This window comes from Protopterus annectens, chromosome 2.part1 (genome assembly GCF_019279795.1).
Source record: "Protopterus annectens isolate FY-2018-M chromosome 2.part1, PAN1.0, whole genome shotgun sequence".
Classification (NCBI taxonomy): domain Eukaryota; kingdom Metazoa; phylum Chordata; order Ceratodontiformes; family Protopteridae; genus Protopterus; species Protopterus annectens.
Window position 1 is genome coordinate 658458881 of NC_056729.1, and position 20405 is coordinate 658479285.

At 37.9% G+C, this 20405-nt stretch overlaps 1 protein-coding gene across 1 annotated transcript in view; it reads left to right on the forward strand.

The window, feature by feature from the left end:
* The window catches only part of EFR3B (EFR3 homolog B), a 2101782-nt gene that overhangs the window by 1726326 nt on the left and 355051 nt on the right, over nucleotides 1–20405 (forward strand). Inside the window, exon 15 of the mRNA XM_044062396.1 lies at nucleotides 18468–18629. Within this exon, the coding sequence (XP_043918331.1) occupies nucleotides 18468–18629 (162 nt within the window). The remainder of the gene's footprint in view (nucleotides 1–18467; nucleotides 18630–20405) is intronic.

The window sequence follows — 20405 nt, forward strand, 5'->3', positions numbered from 1 at the left end:
TTCATATCACATTTTTGTTTCATGCCCTATTTTGCCACAAATAAAACATTTTCATTTATCACATTCATTAATCAAGTTATTATTTTCTCCACAAAAATACATTTTTGGCTGCCCTCTATACTTTACAAATCCTCTGTTACTGTTCATATTAATCACACTAGGAATATGTACAACATTATCTCTTTCTAGTTTCAAAATAATTTCACATTCCCATCCCACAGTCCATAAACCTCTTTCATCATATATTTTTGTAGTGTCTTTAACATCTTTGCCCATAGTCTTTGAATATTCTTTTAATTCCTCTGTTTCAACTTCCATTTTAAATTGTATCATAACTCTTTTTTGTCTCTCTATGAAATGCCTGCACTACATATTCAGTCCAAGGATTACAGTTCTTTTTTTGTTCAGCTCATTCTAAAAAAATCTCCATATACTGTCCTGTCTCACAAAATATATCACAGTACATTTCTTTCTTGATGGGAATAAAACCTCTTACTTCCTTGGGTGAAACACCCAATGGTGCAGTTACAGTGTCCCATATTTCATACCTGTCAAGTCCTTTCTCTTTCTTACTGCTTAATCTTATGACAAATTTCTTTTTTTACTTCTTTCACCTCTTTGCTTCTTCTTTCTCCCTCTTCCACTGTCTGTGTGTATGACTTCTTTTTTGTCATGTCCTTAGCACCCTCTTCTTCTTGTATAATCTCACCCCATGACATTGCCACTTTGCTCTCTGGTTCACTTTGGTTAATCAATTATTTTAGATAAACATCCTGCAACCCTCTGGATTGAAGGGTTGTAATAATGCATGCCTGCTGACTCTGTTCATCTCCCTCAAACAGTTTCCCCTGGAATACATATTCCCAATCTGGACTTGTTCCCACAACATCAGTCTGCTCCTTCAACTTATTTGTTTCTCCCTTCTTCTCCAATGTAAACATCTTTTTCACTTCCTCCATTTCACTTAACTGCCTTTCTCATAAATGATCCACCATCTCTGTATTTTTCTTCTTCTCAACAACTGTGCTCTCTTCAGAGACACTCGCCATATTCCTCATGTTTCTCTGAGTTGCCTACACACCCAGAATGAAAACAGGAAGTAGGACGTACCACCAACAATAGTGACCCCATACTCTACGAGCAGCTAAAATTCTCAATGTCCTGGCCAGATTTCCCCTACTTGGTATGAATATAACTTTGGCTGTCCCTAGAAAAAGAGGCTGTTAGCTTAATGGGTCTGACATGGTCAACAACGTATAAATAAATAAAACTTAAAAAAATATTAATTCAGATGCTTGCATATTATCATCATTTAAATTCACAGTATAATTGTTAGCATTTAAATACTTGCTGAGAGGCATTAGATGGAGGAGTCCAACACAAAAATTAAAAAAAAGTGTGCTTTTGATATCATGAATGAGTAATACACCAGTTGTAAAAGTGAATTCACTGAAGGAGTTAGAGTGAGATTTATGAATAGGAAATGGAAGGATTGTCTGTCTTGGTAGATTATGTAGTCTTGATGGATGGATGGATGGATGGATGGATGGATGGATGGATGGATGGATGGATGGATGGTATGTCATCCACAGCCATGGTAAATAATAGATTTAATGAAGTTATGTGCTATAATTAATTTTATAAGTCTACTGAATTCCTGAAAGAAATTAACAGAAAAAGCAATAGATGAAAACATAAGTAAGCTAAAATGTTTCACATGTAGGATAAAGTCCAGTCTCCGCACGTACTGCAGTATAAAAGGGTAGAAGCCACTGATCCCTTGATTTGTTATATCCAGCTCAAACTCTCCAATCTTGGTAGAAAAGTATGTCTCCATGAACTGCCATAGTTTTGTAAAATGTCATCTTACATGCTTCTATTGAAGAGATTGTATTCAGTGAAACAGATACTGATAAATTGATATCCAAGTAATTATTACATTAAAGAGTACAATTCTTCAAACTCTGTTCATCTGGAGCAAAACATGACATGCATTTTGACATAAGTACTTCAACCAGTTGTTCATTTCAAGTTCAGTACTGATTAATGTGATGATATTTCAAACACTGAGCTTTTGAGGTTAGAATGCTTACCAGAATAATTACTGGCCTTCTTACACGTACACAGTTTTCTGGTTTCTTACATAAGCCTTTTTCAAGCCATAATTAAGCACTTCAAGAGTGCCTTCAGTGCTGTGAGAGTCATAAAGGTTACTATGTTTTATCTTCTTCACAAAACTCCAACATTCTTTGCTGGTGTGTAATTTGGATGTCATCTTAACTTGAATTACTGAGCATGTACTTAACTTGTATGAGGAGTGGACTAAATAAAAAAAAAAACACATTTTGAATTTGTTTAATTTCATCCTGGCATGGACATAGGCAAAAGTACTTGTGTCTATCTGAGTCTGAATAAATGCAACCCAGAAAATTTCAGAAAAACAAGATGATGTGCATAAAGTGGCAGAACACTATTCTGTACATCCACGTGCAACTAAAGGACATTCATTAAACAAGGTACCGTTTAAGTTTTTCAAAATTATTTTTTAATTACATGTCCAGGTTACATCAGCTGACAGGTAACATATAAAGGTGATTATCAGTCTGCTTTTAAACGAAGAGTCACTGTTTCATTTCCTTGTACTTCTCTTCTTCTCACCAGGATTTTTGCCAACACTAAGCCCAAAGAGTAGCTACAAAGTTTAGAAAGGTAAAGTACAAAAAAGGTAGCGTTTGTATAATTATGGACATCATATTTTGTTGTTACACATCTTTAAAAGACATGTTTATTTATAAGGCATATGGAAACAATTATTTCCCAAAAGAAGACCAATAAAGTAAAAAAAGAGTATGAATGCTTTAGTTTTACTTCAACATAAGACGACAGGATGTAGCTTTCTAAGATACCCACAAAAAAGTGCACACACCAGGCACTCTACACAAGAGAGGTGCATCAGAGATGTACTTTGTATCAGAACTCAAAGATTGGGTGATAGCACTAATTCACTGACCTGTGCTTTTCTATTACCTGGCTTCTTATTAGGAGCACACTGCAGAATTGTGTTTGTGTCAGATAAAAATTAGGCAATGTGGAAATCATTATGATATACCATATAGTTTAGTCACAGGTATAATTTACGCACCTGGAAACTCTCCAGAACTGCATATAGAGTTTTACTTTGATTTTTCTCATTGTTCTCTTTGTAACATACTTTTGGTATATCTCTATGCCTTACAATACTGTTGATTATTTTTGAAATATATAATTTTCAACAGTTTTTTTAATGTAATGTCTTTGAAGATTTATTTTTATTTTCTCTGTTAAATCAGGCTTTTCTTTCCTAGGCCTTGGCTGAAAATGGGCTCTTGTATCCCATTTGGATTTTCTCAGCAAACAAATGTCAATAAATAAATAAGAGTTTGTGGTTCCCTACTTAACCTGTTATATTAGTGATTATGGGTAGTCTGAATCACTTTTGTTTGATGCACTTAGCTAGGTCCCATATATACATTCATCAGTCTGTTTAGAATAACTGTTTCACTGACAAATTATATGAGGTTTATCCTGGTCGCTCTTAACTCTGGGTACAGACCTTTTTCATAGTTGAAAAAGGTAGTATGAACACATAAAAAGGAAGTTCTGAATGACTCATTGTGCATAAATTACTGCACAAAAATGAACAAAAGGAGACCATATCCTTTACTAAACAGAGAGAAACTTGATGGGAACAGTGTAAAATTTAATCTCCCCATGATGCATTTCTTTCCTTACTCCACTTTTGTTCTTTTCGCTTTAATGTAGAAGAGTAATATTTTGTATGAAGTTGGATAGGAATGGCTGAAAAAAAGAAGAGACTATGTAAGTGGATTAAAACAGAAGACCGAGTCAATGCTTGACAAAAAGAGAAATTAAGGAGTTAGAATAAATCTTCTCCCCTTTCATTTTATCTTTGAAAAGCCATAATAGTTAACTTTGTATGGATGTGGAAACAAGGAAATTATACAATGACCCCCCATTAATATTCCAAAACATGCACGCTGATTGGTCAGCGTGCATATTGTAAATCAGACTTATACTAATGGAAAAGGACAGGTCGCCCGGACTTTTTCCATTAGTATAAGTCTTTTTTTTTCTTACAGCAATGGAGAAAGCAAGATCTCCGTTGCTTTTTAGAAAGTGTCTCATTATGTTAAAGGAGTTTAACATAGCGAGACAGTGAGAGACTTTCTAAAAAGCAACAGAGATCTTGCTTTCTCCATTGTTTCCACCCACAGCTCTGATGTACTGTGTAAGCATACACATGTGCAGTACATCAGAACTGCTGCAGAATACAGAAGGGCAGCAAGAAGGCATTATACAATGCCATTATTTAAGAAAACTAAGTATTTTTTTCTTAAATAATCTCATTGTATAATTGCAATAACCCACTTCTGGGTGTGGGTAATGCTGGATTTACCCACGGTTGTCTTTGTTTGGCCACTCTGGCTTCGCCCTCATGGCCAAACCACGCAAACCATGGGTAAATCCAGCATTACCCACACCCAGGCATGGGTTATTGCTTAAGTACTGCAGAAAGATTTAGGAAAAAGACTAGTGCTGACTAGTGATATTTCATCACTTCAGGAGGAAATTTGTTGTGCAACACATGTATGGAGGCAGGAGGCAGTGCATGAAATGCAAATGTATTTAAGCAGCAGATTGCCAGCATGGCAACCAACTAAGCAGTTGTATAAAAAAGAGTAAAGCAGAGTTATAATAATAGAGAAGAAGGGTTATCCCAAAAACTGAAATAAAGGAGAAAATGGTATATTGGGGATAAAAGGAATGAAAATTAATCAACCTGAGAAGCAATGCTGGTAAATGAAAAATTATTGGTGAATGATCATTCTGATGAAAAAGGTTGTCAAGACCTTCTCACAGGGATGGAGACATAAACATAATTGTTGATGTTTTCAGAGGTATGATGGCAGTTAGGATGAAGATGGTGTAGTTATCAGCATGGATTGTGAATGAAGCAGTATTCCCTCTTAAGGGGAATATATTTGTTGGCACATTCCAGCCCTTTCTTTCCTCAAAGACCTTCATATGCCAAGAAGAGAGCAAAGGTGTTAGTCAAATATACGCTGTCAAACTTGAGTGAATGTACCTTGCAGGTATAACTGGAAATCTGGGGTCTGTATGCTAGGGTAAAAACACTCACATGTAAAAACATTACACTGAGAAGCAGATTTGACGAATGTTGTGGAAAATATTTTCTCATTCATGTTACTATATATTTCATCAGTGAGTAGGATTATTTGACTTCATAAGGCTAGGTACAGGATAAAGAATTATTGTATGAGATAGAGGAAGATCGAAATAAGTTAACACACCTTTAGAAGGATACAGTGGTCAGACAAAAAAGTACTCCCAAGCAAAGAGAATGTGGATGTAACTGTGAAGTCCCTTCTCTGGGCCAGTATTCAAGGAGCATTATCTCAGCATTGACACTGAAGAGGGACATTCACTTGGAACAAAAATAGATACACACAGTAGTTCCAGATGCAGCTCTCTGCATCAAGTACAATTTCCCTTAAAAGCACACAGGGAACACACTCAGTCTGGTATCTGGTTTTCTCTCTCTCTGTCTCCCTCCAGGTCCAGTAAGACTCCCAACTTGCATAGCTATAGAGTAGTTGAGTCCTCAGCCAAGTGTCCAAGCCAAGTCACCCAGCACCCTCTCCGTGAAACAGGTGCTTCATGTCCCTGCTCCAAACAACTGACGCACCCACTGTTTTAGATTTGATTTGCGCGCACGCACACACACACACACACACACACACACACACACACACACACACACACACACACACGCACACGCACACCTGGGAAAGACTGGCACAGATTTACTAGCTATGCCTCCTTCTGCCCAGGCTATGAGGTAGTTACTGCCACCAGACACTCCAAAGCCAGCTACTCTAAGGCTCTTACAAGGATACCCAATTATACTGAGTGAAATTAATATTAATACAAATGGTAGTGTTTGACCAGTGCAGTTAGGCTTTCAGGTGTAGCCACAGAGTCACCAAATAGACTTAAGTACTCTCAAAGATTAAAATTATGTGGGGATAGTGAATCATGAAGTGCAATGGATTAGCAAGGAGGAAATAAGGATAGCTATGAAGAGGATGAAGAATGGAAAGGCTGTTTGTCCAGATGATATACCTGTGGAAGCATGAAGGTGTTTAGGGGAAATGGCAGTGGCGTTTTTAACAGTTTCCCTTAAGAGCACACAGGGAACACATTCAGTCTGGTATCTGGTTTTCTCTCTCTCTGTCTCCCTCCCAAGTGGCATAGCTATAGAGTTGAGTCCTCAGCCAAGTGTCCAAGCCAAGTCACCCAGCACCCTCTCTGTGAAACAGGTGCTTTATGTCCCTGCTCCAAACAAATGACACACCCACTGTTTTAGATTTGATTTGCGCGCGCGCATGCATACACACACACACACACACACACACACACACACACACACACACACACACACACACACACGCGCGCACACACACACACACACACACACACACACACACACATGCACACCTGGGAAAGACTGGCACAGATTTACTAGCTATGCCTCCTTCTGCCCAGGCTGTGAGGTAGTTACTGCCACCAGAACCAGACACTCCAAAGCCAGCTACTCTAAGACTCTTACAAGGATACCCAATTATACTGAATGAAATTAATATTAATACAAATGGTAGTGTTTGACCAGTGCAGTTAGGCTTTTCAGGTGTAGCCACAGAGTCACCAAATAGACTTAAGTACTCTCAAAGATTAAAATTATGTGGGGATAGTGAATCATGAAGTGCAATGGATTAGCAAGGAGGAAGTAAGGATAGCTATGAAGAGGATGAAGAATGGAAAGGCTGTTGGTCCAGATGACATACCTGTGGAAGCATGGAGGTGTTTAGGTGAAATGGCAGTGAAGTTTTTAACCAGATTGTTTAATGAAATTTGGGAAAGTGAGAGGATGCTGTGGAATGGAGAAAAAGTGTTTTGGTACCGATTTTTAAGATTAAGGGTGATGTGCAGAGCTGTAGTAACTACAGAGGGATTAAACTGATCAGCCACAGCATGAAGTTATGGGAAAGAGTAGTGGAAGCTAGGTTAAGAAGGGACATGATGATTACTTATCAGCAGTATGGTTTCATGCTGGGAAAGAGTACTACAGATGCAATGTTTTCTCTGAGAGTGTTGATGGAGAAGTACAGAGAAGGTCAGAAGGAGTTGCATTGTGTTTTTGTAGACTTAGAGAAAGCATATGACAGGGTGCCTAAAGAGGAGTTGTGGTATTGTATGAGGAAGTCGGGAGTGTCAGAGAAATATTTAAGAGTGGTACAGGATATGTACGAGGGTAGTGTGACAGCGGTGAGGTCTGCGGTGGGATTGATGGATGCATTTAAGGTGGAGGTGGGATTACATCAAGGATCAGCTCTGAGCCCTTTCTCATTTGCAATGGTGATGGACAGGTTGACAGATGAGATCAGACAGGAGTCCCCGTGGACTATGATGTTTGCAGATGACATTGTGATCTGTAGTGAGAGTAGGGAACAGATGGAGGACACCCTGGAGAGATGGAGATATGTTCTAGAGAGAAGAGGAATGAAGGTCAGCTGGACTAAGACAGAATATATGTGTGTGAATGAGAGGGAGGCTAGAGGAATGGTGAGGATGCAAGGAGTAGAGGTGGATGAGTTTAAATACTTGGGATCAATAGTTCAGACTAATGGTGAGTGTGGAAGAGAGGTGAAGAAGAGAGTACAGGCAGGATGGAGTGGGTGGAGAAGAGTGTCAGGAGGGATTTGTGACAGACGAGTACCAGTAAGCGTGAAAGGGAAGGTCTACAAGAGGGTAGTGAGACCAGCTATGTTACATGGGTTGGAGACAGTGGCATTGACAGAAAGGCAGGAGTTTGAGCTGGATGTGGCAGAGTTAAAGATGTTAAGATTTTCACTGGGTGTGATGAGGATGGACAGGATTAGGAATAAGTATATTAGAGGGTCAGCCCAGGTTGGAAGGTTTGGAGACAAAGCCAGAGAGGCAAGATTATGTTGGTTTGGACATGTGCTGAGGAGGGATGCAGAGAATATTGGGAAAAAGATGCTAAGGTTCATAGGTTAGGTTCATAGATTAGTACTAGGCTAACTGCCCATGCAAGCCATTTTAAGCCTAGCCAGTTATTCATTGTGAGACTCAAACCCTGTACCTTGTGTTTATAAGGCAAACACCTTAACCATTAGGCCACCCTTCCAAGGATGAAGCTACCAGGTAACAGGAAAAGAGGAAGGCCTAAAATAAGGTTTATGGATGTGGTGAGAGAGGACATACAGGTGGTTGGTGTGACAGAGTAAGATGCAGAGGACAGGAAGAAATGGAAACAGATGATCCACTGTGGCGACCCATAACGCGAGCAGCCAAAAGAAGATGATGACTCTAAAAGATTAAAATATTCTCTAAAGGACAAGCTGCAATGAAAAGTTTAAATATATTTAATAATAATTATTCAATAATAAAAGAACATAAAAATACTTATTATCTATTTACAGTAAACACAGAGTTTCAATCACAGGGAATATTAAAAATAAAACAGATGAATAGATTCACACAGATACATAAAAACAGTGCTTAACTAATCTCACTATATTTTCCTGACTGATCTATAGAATTACTATTCCATGGTTACTTACTACAGCAAGGCAAGGTGGAGTAGGTGAGAGGTCCTTCTTTGTTTCCAAAAACAGACTGCTCTGAGACTTTAGTCTTACCTTTTATTAAACATCATTTTTTATTGATGGATTACAGAATGATATCACATACATTTACATGGGCGGCGCAGTGATGCAGCGGTTTACATTGTCACCTCACAGCAAGAGGTTCCCTGGTTTGATTCTCAGCTGGGGTGCCTTCTGTGTGGAGTCTGCATTTCATCCCTGTGTCCATGTAGGTTTTCTCTGGGTATTCCGGTTTCCTCCCATGTTACAAAGGCATGCATCTTGTGCATTTCTCCCTGGGCCTATGCTGAAATTTGACTCATTCCAAGTTGGACTTTCCCAGTGAACAAATTTTAAATAAAATAAATAAATAATACATCTGGTCATCTGCCTTCTGGTTCCCATGCTACCCAGGATTTAGCACATGTGTCAATAATGCACACACACACACACACACAGACACACACACACACACACACATAGTGCTTGCTAGAGCCAAAACAATTTCAAACCTCCACGTAGCAATTGGTTAACACCAACAACAATACAGAAAGCTTCCTAGTACAGACGTTTTGTCTCTGACTGCATTGAGAACTGTATGATACAATCTTTTTAGTCTAAGACAGGTAATTTAATTTCAAACTATTTTCAAAGTTAGCTGGACTCAGATTAGCCCCTTCTCTTCCACTATCCTTTGTTACAATGTATACATTTCAACAATTACTATAATAAGTGTATATTTCTTACTCTGTCCAGCAGGACACACTGTGGTTACATTTTTAAGACAAGCAACTTTACAAATACATTTTTAACACAACCATCTGTACACATCAGTTTGATATTCAAATAGATATTTCTTTACTAAATTCCAGCTAGCTGTGCTGGCATATGTTACACATCCACTGGCAATACCTCACATCATCACGGTAACATTCCAAGGTGATGTGATACTCAATAAGTCCTAGGCGTATATATATTATAAGGCAAGCACACAGCAAGAAGACTTTTTTATTTCATATCATAGTCCATTAAAACATACATCAAGAAATCTTTTCTATTTTATATCACAGTCCATTACTGATGTACATTGATCTTCTGATGGTGACTACAATGAGCCTATGTACAATGACCTCAGTGATTGCACGGAACCAGGACATGATGTCACCAGAACTCTGGGGGAAAACATACTTAAGCAGATCAAAACTGCCCATGTGCAGCAGAGAAGTTAGACACAGCACAGATTGGAATAAAAAGTCTGATTTAATTGAAAAGTACAGATTAGCAAACAAGGCCTTATGTTATTCGCTAGGCTTGTAATAGTCTGCAGACTGATAGCCTAGTATTTATCAATGAACCTGTGAACCTAAGTAACCACAGGGGAGAAGAAGATAGAAGACAGTAGCAGAAGTACTGGTAGAAGAATGGAAAATTAAGAAAAGTACAATTTGAAAACAATGACCAACTGCTGAGAACTGAAGCAATGGTTGGGAGAAGTGAACAAACTGACAGTCTTCTTAAAAATGAAGATGTCTGTCAGGCTCTGAAACAACATGGACTTTGGAAAGAACTGAAAAACCTGTGCAAGCTAGGATTCATTAAAATAGTTTGCATCTTGCAACATGCTTTACAACTTTTTGTTCTAATAATTGCTTGAACATAAAAAAAATGAGCTAGGGAGGAAATTTAATTCCATTTTTTATTTCAAGGTAAAATAAGTTGTATCTAAAACTTAATGTTGAAAGCCAACAAAACAGTAATTCCTCACTAAACTGAGAAGACAAATTCTTGCAAGGATATATAAACCTTATCTGGGAATAGTGTCTGCTTCCCTACCATTTCAAAAAATATATTGTTTTCTGTGTATCATAGGTTCATAGGTTCATACTAGGCTATCTGCCCTAGGGCATTTATAAGCCTAGCCAGAGTGTGTTTGGCTTTCGCCACCCATTTTAAATTAATTTTGCTATGCCTTTTTTTGAGGTTAGTATACTGTGCCTCTGTCTAACAGTGACACAGAAGTGATAGCCGGGGTAAACCTAAGATCTCCCATCCACTCATCAAGATTCCTCTTGAAGAGAGTCAATGTGGGACTCTGCCTAACCTGGACTGGGATTTTATTCCAGAGTGAAGGGAGCCTCTGGGTTATGAATCTGTCCCTCCAGCATGTCCTATTTATTTCAGTGCTGAGGTTCAAGTCTCTTGAGCGCGTAGCTCGATGGGATTTGGATTTTCTGAGGTGCAGCATGTCCATTAATTCCAGGTTGGACATGGCTTTATACGTCAGGCACAGATCGCCTCTGAGCAGGCGGTATGCCACTGAGTAGAGCTGGAGCTTATCTATAATGCCCGAGTGGGGTATTGTATCGAAGGCTTTTGCGAGGTCCAGATAGGCTGTGTGGACCACCTTCCCCTTGTCAATGGCCTTGGTGACTGTTTCAAAGAAATCGACCAGGTTTAAGAGGCAGGATCTGCCCTTAACAAAGCCAAACTAGGTAGGATCCAGTGTCTGTAGGTCCCCAATATCTTTATTTATGAGGTCCATGATGATCCTTTCCATAGCTTTGCAGACCAAGCTAGTCAGGCTTATGGGGCGATAGTTTCCAGGATCTGTTGAGGCACCATCTTTGTGGAGAGGGACCACTGTTGCTGTACGCCACTCTTTGGGTACATATCCTGTAGTAAGGCTAAGATTGAACAGTAGTTTTAAGTTTCGGTTTAGCTCTTCTTGGAGTTCATGTAGGACGCAGCCCGGGACACCATCTGGTCCCATTGATGCTGTGTTTTTTGCTTTGGAGAGGGCAGCTCTTACCTGAGCATCTGAGATGTCAGGGGGGCAGCACTCTGTTGGGATAGATATTTGCCCTTTTGGTGGGGAGAGGGGGGAGAAGTTTGTACTGAACCTGTCAGCTAGGATGTTAGTGATGTCTGTGTGCTCGGTGTATTTTTTGTCATTTTGGACTAATTCTGAGTGTATCTGGGAATTCCCACCCAGGTTCCTAACATAACTAAAGAAAGCCTTGTGATTATCCTTAGTGTCCTGTGCAATTTTTCTCTCGAAGCTGGCCTTAGACGATTTTATGAGTGCCCGTAGTTTTTTGCTAATACTGATCAGAGATGCCTTCCCTTTTTGGGATTTTGCTCTATCATGTAGTAGCTTCCTCCTTCTATTGTATAGTTTGTTTATGGCTGGGGTCCACCAGACAGGACGTCCTTCTGGTGTTAGATTGGGATGAAAGTAAACTCACAATGATCACACATAGCTGACCTTAGGCATAGGCTAACTATGCAGCCACCAAGGCTGTCATTCTTTCAGGGGCTTTAGACAATTATTTAATTTTCAGAGCAAACATACATGCAGCCGGAACCAAGAGAAAAGTCTTATTGCACATTCATGCAGAAGTCCGGTGAAACACTAAATGAAGTTTCTGATATCCTCAAACAGCTGTGTGGATTGGTAGGAATGATTTTGGGATGCCCCAAACTAAGGTCTTATCACCCAGAAAAGTAATCATCTAAAATTAAATTTAAAAGTAATAGTTGGCTTTCTGAATTTAGTACTATTTCATTTTTTTTTATTGGGAAGCTGCAGCCCAGGACCAGTACTAATAGCTGCCCCTGAGCAATGATATGATTTTTTTTAATATGAAGTTAATGGATAGCTCCAGTGACAAGTTAATTCCCAGTCATTGTAAAATACAAAACCAGAATCACACCAAGGTCTCTGAATCTGAGTCCCAAAGACTAAAATGTATCACTGTAAATTATCACACTGTTATAAATAAGGTGTGTTTGGAGTAGTCACATAAACAAACAACAAAAAAAAAAAAACAAAAAAACAGTATAATGTTTTTGGCCTGTTGAATGGCATATACAGTATCTAAGGTTGTGATACATGGCAGTGTATTGGGAATTGCAACAATAATCATTATCGGAAAATTGGTTGTCTGGCATAGAGGGATGACGATGAAGCAAATGAGCTAGATTTGATTAGCTAACAATAAACTCTAATTATGCAGTGTACCAGAAAAAATCAAAAGGAGATGGTATCAAGGCTATTTAAAAGGTGTTACTGGAGCTAGTGCCTTGAGTTCAACAACTCTTCAAATGTTAAGAATTACTAAACATTTAATCGCGTATATTGCATAAAAACACCCCTTTAATTAACCAATTAAGTTATAGGAACACTTTCCAAGGAACTTCAGTATTCAAACCATCAGAATGTAAAATTTTAAACTGTAAAATATACATCACCTCAATTTTATCTAATAGAAATGATCTATATTTATTGATATGACCTGGATACTACTTAGCCTGTCGCATAACAAAAACAAAAAAATTAAACAAAATGTATTCCCCGATGGCATTTCCTTAAATCTTCTGCAACTGAATTCTCCATATTTTCATTCTGACAGCCTTTAAGGTATGCAATAATCCTTATTTTAAAATTTCCCCAAGGTTTGTTACTAAAATCACTAGCACCACCTCTCTACCAGGATAATGGCAGAATGAACATCTTTAATATCAAACCTTCTATGAATAAGTCTCATTTTCTGACTTAATCTTGTTTTATAAGAAACAGAAGGAAATAAAGGAAGAAACTTCAACAAAATTTCATCAAATGAATAAAATTTGCCAGTACTTCCTAATCACCCCAAATATTTACGTAGATATGACATTAAATGTAGTGATAAAAATTGCTTGTTTAGTATCTAGCAGTTTTTTAGACACAACATTGTCATCAGTACAATATTGTTTCCCTTTACTAATGAGCTACAAAGATGTAAAATCATAACATCTGTATATTTGTGTCCCCATTCCTTACATATATCAAAATTCAACAATACTTCTAAAAATTGTATCAAACGTATTGCACAGCTGTGCCAACCTAATAAACTCTTCCTTTCAGAAGAGCTCTAATAGTATACATAGGATAACAACTATTGGCCCATAATATGGTATCTGTTGCTGTTTCCTGTCTATAAAATGATATAAGAACTTTTTCCCCCACAAATGTGATCTTCAAAATCAAGAAATGAATCAGTTTAATTACTGCAATTTCTTAAAAATTGCATGCCCATAGTATTAGTATTTAAATGGGATAAAGATTCACCAAACACACACATTGAACAGAAAATAAATCATCAGTATATTGCACATAAAACTTAATATATTTTAACAAAAAAAATCTGTTGAATAAATATACTTTTGTTCAAAATAAGGCATGAAAATATTTCATAAGTGGCAATAAAACTAGCTCACATCTCTGTGCCCATTTTTTGACATAAAACTGCCACAAAAGTAAAAATAACTGTAAGTCAAAGAAAATGACAATAATTGCAAAAATCCATTTTTTTTCTGGACCATCAGGTAAAAAATAGGACACTGCTTGTATCCCATAATCTTGTCAAATATTACTATATAGATCTTGTATGTCCATAGCGGCCGTAAAATAGTCATTCTGCATATCAACAGACCTAAGTTTTTCCAGAAATTGATGAGTCCCTTATTAAAGAATCTCCTTATTTATCTAATGACTGTAAATGTTGATCCAATAATGAACCTAACCTCTTCAGCATAGTTCCACTTAAGGACTATATTGGTCAAATAGGGAGATTACTAAGCAACTTGTGGACCATAGGAGAACCATAGAACAAAGGTATATTTAAAAAATCATGTTGCAGTAATTTCATTCTTCATGTGATAGTATACCTAAGGTATAACATCTAAATATCACTGTCTTATATTCCTGAAAAAAACACTTTAGTTGGAGCCTCAGCTAGCATCTTATAAGCATATGTTGAAAGGAGAGTTAAATAAGCTTCCTTATAAAATGCAACATTCATCACAATGATGTTGCCCCCTTTATCTGCCTCTTTTATCACAATCTTATTTTTTTATTATATATGTGATTCAAGTGTTAGTATTTTTTAACCTTTGTAGAATTGTTGAATTTGAAGCACTAGTCATAAATAAAGCCTTTTAAATAGCCTTGATACAATCTCCTTTTGTTTTTTTTTTCAGGTTTGATTAGTTACCCTGGCACTGAAGGAGCCAGGCAAGGAGTGGAAGCAATGGGGTGTGGCCTACTCTCATCTGCGAGGTTGGGAGGATTGTGTGCACTCAGGGGCACATTGGGAAGGGAAGATGTCTTTGGTCAAGATGAGGGAAAACATTTCCCAATTTTTGTATGGGTAGAGGTGAGGCAGACTGAAGGGAATGGCCCTTGCAGAAGTTAGGGGGATGTATTTTGCAGTCATCCCATTGCATATCCCTTACCCTCACACTCAGCAGAGTATGCTCAAGGATATCAGGTCTACAAATGATGTAATATGGCTACCTAAGTGACTACCTCTCCCAGTTGATCATTGCCCCACTAATGGGAAACAAATGGGCTGATTGGCTGGGTGGGTACAGTTGGGAGAAAATGTGCTAAAATAAATGAGAAATAATACATAACAGAATGTAGGTTATTCTGAGATTTACTCCTGTCTTGTGAAGTTTGTTCCCAGAAGATACAAACTGAGAGGCTAAATTCACATATTGTACATGTGAATGAGTAAATTCTATCATCACCCAGACCTTAATGTTGATTATTGCTATTACAGAATTCTCCTTAGTCATATTTTAATTATATAATTTTACCATTTTTTTAAGTGTTTGGGTGGGTGTATGTCTTCACTGTAAAGATGTAAAAGGTATTGCATGGCATGGCCTCCATTTAATGTTATAGAGCAATGACTCAGTTTGTTTTCTATGTACTTTCCCCCATATGTCTTGTGTCCATCAAGCCATCTCCTGTTGAACTTGAGTCCATTTATTCCCTAAAGGTGGGGAATCTTTCCCCTGATATCTCTTAGGGTGAGTGCCATCCTCAGATGCTGTCATCCAGGCAGGCATTGTGTTCTTAGATGTAATTTGGTAATGAGATCATTTTGTATGAATGCCCTTAATTTAGTTTTATTTATATGTTGAGTTTTGTAGGTAGGTACTGGGCTAGCTGCCCTTGCAGGCCATTTTAAGGCTAACCAATTTCCCTTCTAAGATGAGAATCAAACTCTGTACCTTGTATCTGTGAGGTGACATCTTAATAATTATGCCAACCTCCAACATCCAAATCCTCTCTTTGTGTGCTAATCTGGGCACCTAACAGCTGTCTTCATGATTCTTACATATGGTCATCAAGGGTACCATCACTGGCTTAGGTGGTCAAAGCCATATCTTTCCTGAACATACCTCAACTCCTTAACTCTGTCATTGATCTCTGGTAGAAATTTTGTAAGAGAACAAAAAACGACAAAACAGAACATACCTCTTGTCATCAAGATGGGCACTGGGAAACTAAGCAAGTGTTCTGCTAATTAAACTCAAGTCACCAAGATCAAAGTCATGGCTTTATCCTTTTAAGCCACTGAAGAGACAATGAAGCAATTCTTCACTATGTATCATTCTGGCTCAAAAGTTGACAACTCCTTGCAGTTTTACTACATGAAACAGAAAACACTTTGTTAGTTCTTTGATACTGATCCATCTGAGCAGAACTAGTAAGCTTTGCACATGCAAATATTGACAGGTCATAGTTTTTGATTTTCTTTTTAAGTTTTGAATATAAATGCGTGTTTATGTAAAGAATTATGCTTTGTTAAATAGCTGGCCACTTTCATTTTACAGTCTGTACAGTGGGAGGGACACAAGTCTCAAGTTTCATAACGCACAATTTTGTTTTAAGTTGGCCTTGAACTATTTGAAGTAAGCAGCCTCCTGAAGGTTGACTATCAGTAGCAGGCATGTCCTTCACATTAAAGATGCATTTACAGTGCTTCACATTTCCTACATTCTTCGGCAATGTTTTGCAGTAATACTGCATGTGTTCCCATACTCTGGTGTACTTGTACTTAGGTGCTTAATGTGTGGGAGTGATACTTGGCAATAGAATGCAAACCATGAATGTGTGTATCAATTTTCTCACAAAATGACATTGGTTGTTTTAAGACTGTGATTATCACTATATTGTGTCAAAAATAAGAAATTTACTGTGACCAGAGAAGCAATTTCATGCAGTGAAACAAGGTTTTGTGACTTGACATTGTTTAAAAAGCAGCCACTCCTTTCTCAAATGAACAAGCCATTGAGGTTCACTCAGTTTCATAGGTGCTTACTAGGCTATTGATCAGTGAAGAACTTTAGAAGCTGGAGGGACAAGGGTGCTAAACCAGGGGTGAATTTGTGGCTTCCCACCAATTTGTCTGGATTATGTTTGTAGAGAGAAAAGGAAGTGCTTTATACAAAGAGGAAGATCATTCCAAAGAAGTTGTCAAAAGTAGCAGTCTAGACTGACTTCAGATAAACCAATTCATTATTTACCACTGACGTTTCATGAACTATGATACAGAATTATTAGTCAGATGGTACAGGAGGTCCAGCTTCGAGCAGTGGGATGGGACATGGCTTTGCTTCCCACATGGAATGTCTTTTCCAGAATCCCTTTCAGCTGATCAGTAATAGTGTAACAGGCTTTCATGCACTGGTAGTAAAATGGTATACCATATCCACAGTAATACTTTTCGTGTTATAGCACACTGCAGGCCCACAACTCCGTATTCAGTTATATTGCTTGGTGTCAGAAAGTTACATTATGAGGGTATAGGTCCAATGCTATCTTGCTATCTTTATGAAAAGCATTGACATTTTTTGCTGTTTATGTTGTAGGACTAATTGCGTATACATCGCATGTCATAGCTGTGTACAATTCATTGTAGTAAGGTAGTGATAAAGAGTGCCACAAACCTAAAATAGTGATATGGTTACTTTGCTTTCAAGTTCCTTCTGAAGTCCTAGCAGTCCTAATTTGGTTACCAAAACATACCTGCATACAGAGATGCATATGAATATTCATAGAAAATTACTATTTTGAGGTTTTTGCCTCATGGCACAGAACAACAAACCTTATTTTGTTAAGCATGGGCAATTATTATGTCACCCTAGGCAATCAGAGCTACCTGTAGAAGGTAGAATACTTTTTCAGATTCAAATTGGTAGGACAATACTATGGAAAAGCAATGATAATTTAAAATGTATACTTTGGTGGTGGTGCTGCGGTAGCGTTGTCACCTCATAGCAAAACGTTGTCCCATTCGATTCTCAGCTAGAGGGTCTTCTGTGTGGAGGCATACCTGAATGGGGCATGCCTTCGTTGAAGGTTGTGCGTCAGGGCTGGAAACCCGGTACGTAAAATTCCACTACCAATCATTAGTGGACCGGAGTTCCGCTGTGGTGACCTCTAACCGGGAAAAGCCGAAAGACACAAACAAATCATTTACTATACTTTCAACTGCTCATGCAATGTCTGTAGATTTAGTCATGTATAAAACACTGTTATGGCTAGAAAGGAGTGAGCCATACACTTGAACTTGGGATACTCTAGGCCTGTGCATGTGTCTTACTTAGGTACATTGCAGGCCGTAAACAAGGCCTCAGTGTCATGGTGCTAATCATAGTATTACTAACAAGGCTGCAAAACAGCTAGACAATAAGAATTTTTTCCTATGACTCTGTATAGGTACAAAATGCATTGAGGGTCCCATGCAGATATTGAAGACACAGTATTATGAAAGTAATACAAATGATTTATGTACAGGGAAAGTGTTTAATATATGTTTTTATCTGAGATTTACAGTCCGTGTTGAGTGACAGAATGTTTACACATATGCTTGTCCACAGCATTGTCAGCAGCTTTATCGGCACATCTACCTGGGCTGTAAAGAGGAGAGCAACTCTTATTACCACTACGAAGCACTCTATGCCATGCTAGCTCTCATCAGCTTGGAACTTGCTAATGAAGAAGTAGTTGTGGACCTCATCCGCCTCTCTCTGGCATTGCAGGTAAACTCATTCTGATAACATATATCAGTCTCTTTCTCTGGCATTGTTTAGGTAACAGGAATGATCATCCCAAAACTGTAAATACTATATCTCAGATTGATGAAGATTAGACAAGAATTATCGTCTATCTTCTTCCATGACTTCAGATACACATAACCACTTGACTTTTATACCATGTAATGAGTTGAACAGATTATTAGTCTAAAAGTTTGCAGCCCCCCTGCAATAACTGTATGCTCTGTTGAGGGACTATTGTCCACCAGTATTGCAGACGAACGTAGCTCTTCAGATCCTGTGAATGCTACACATAAACATTTCTTCTTAGTCCCACTTATTGTATTAAGCTCTGTTTGCAGTATTTTGTATACTATATACATCTCAAATTATACAATGAAGAGTTATTAGTATTCAAAAATGTGCATGCTGATTGGACAGAGCAATCACAAGTCTGTCGTAAATCCTGGAATCTAAACAAGAAGTCTTCTGGCTGATTTTAACTATTAAAAAATCTATAGATACAAGTGCACTCCTTGAACCTTCTGTAAATAAATAAGGTCGGGGTGTCAGAGCAACAAATTTTAATGTTGTTTAAATAGCTGCAGAAAAGACTCCTTGATTACAAGGAACAATATCACAACCAACAACCAAGAGCTGGAAATATCACAGACATTTGTTTTCATATATATGTAAGTATATATATATATATATATATATATATATATATATATATATATATATTTTTTTTTATCATCAACAATAAGTGTTGCTAGGTAACAAAAAAAAAGCAGAGATCAGGCAATTAAATCTTATGGACTATGAAGTTCGACTGTTATATACACTATAGATGTTGGAATATCCATGCTCAGCACATGCATGGTGTATACCTTAAATGTCCCCTACATATAAAAAGTAGTAGAAAGGCACTAAAACTCCTGTATATAATGGCATTATTTAGAAAAAAAAACAATAAAGTTTTTTTTTTTTAAATAATGTCATTCTATAATAGCAACAATCCACTCCTGGGTGTGGTTATTACAGGATTTACCCACGGTTGGCTTTGGTTGATTCTGTGATACTCTCAACCAGTCATGGACTATTGCTAAATAATACTAAAAAATGGGGAAATAAATGACCTGTAAATTTTTTGTACAATAATCCACTCCTGGGTGTGGCTATGACAGGATTTACCTAAGGCTGGCTTTGTTTGATTAGTAGGGTGAACCAACCACAGGTAAATCCTGTGATACTCACAATCAGTCATGGTTTATTGCTAAATGGGGGAGTAAATGAACTGTGCATTTTTTTGTACAACAACTGAACATACCTTTTAGCTCCACACACCATAGACTTTGATACAGCGGATGTCGCTTTTTCCAGGAAAATATATAAATAAATGCTTCAGACAACACTGTAAAAAAGCAATGTAATACTAAATGCAGTTTGGTTTAAAGGAGAGCGGTGGTGGTGCTGCGTTGTCGCCTCACAGTTAGACGTTGCCCGTTCGATTCTCAGTTAGAGCGTCTTCTGTGTGGCGACATGTGTGAATGGGCGTTCCTTCATTAAAGGTTGTGTGTTAGGCTCGGCAAGCCAGCAAGTCAAACTCTACTGCCAATCATTAGCGGACCAGAGTTCCGCTGTGGTGACCCTTAACTGGGAAAACCCAAAAGACACAAACATTAATTACATGTAGTTCTGCCTAACTGTTCAATTTTTATTTGCAAGATGGTAAGACTACACAATATTTAAGGGGTTTGCATATATATGTATGTATATATA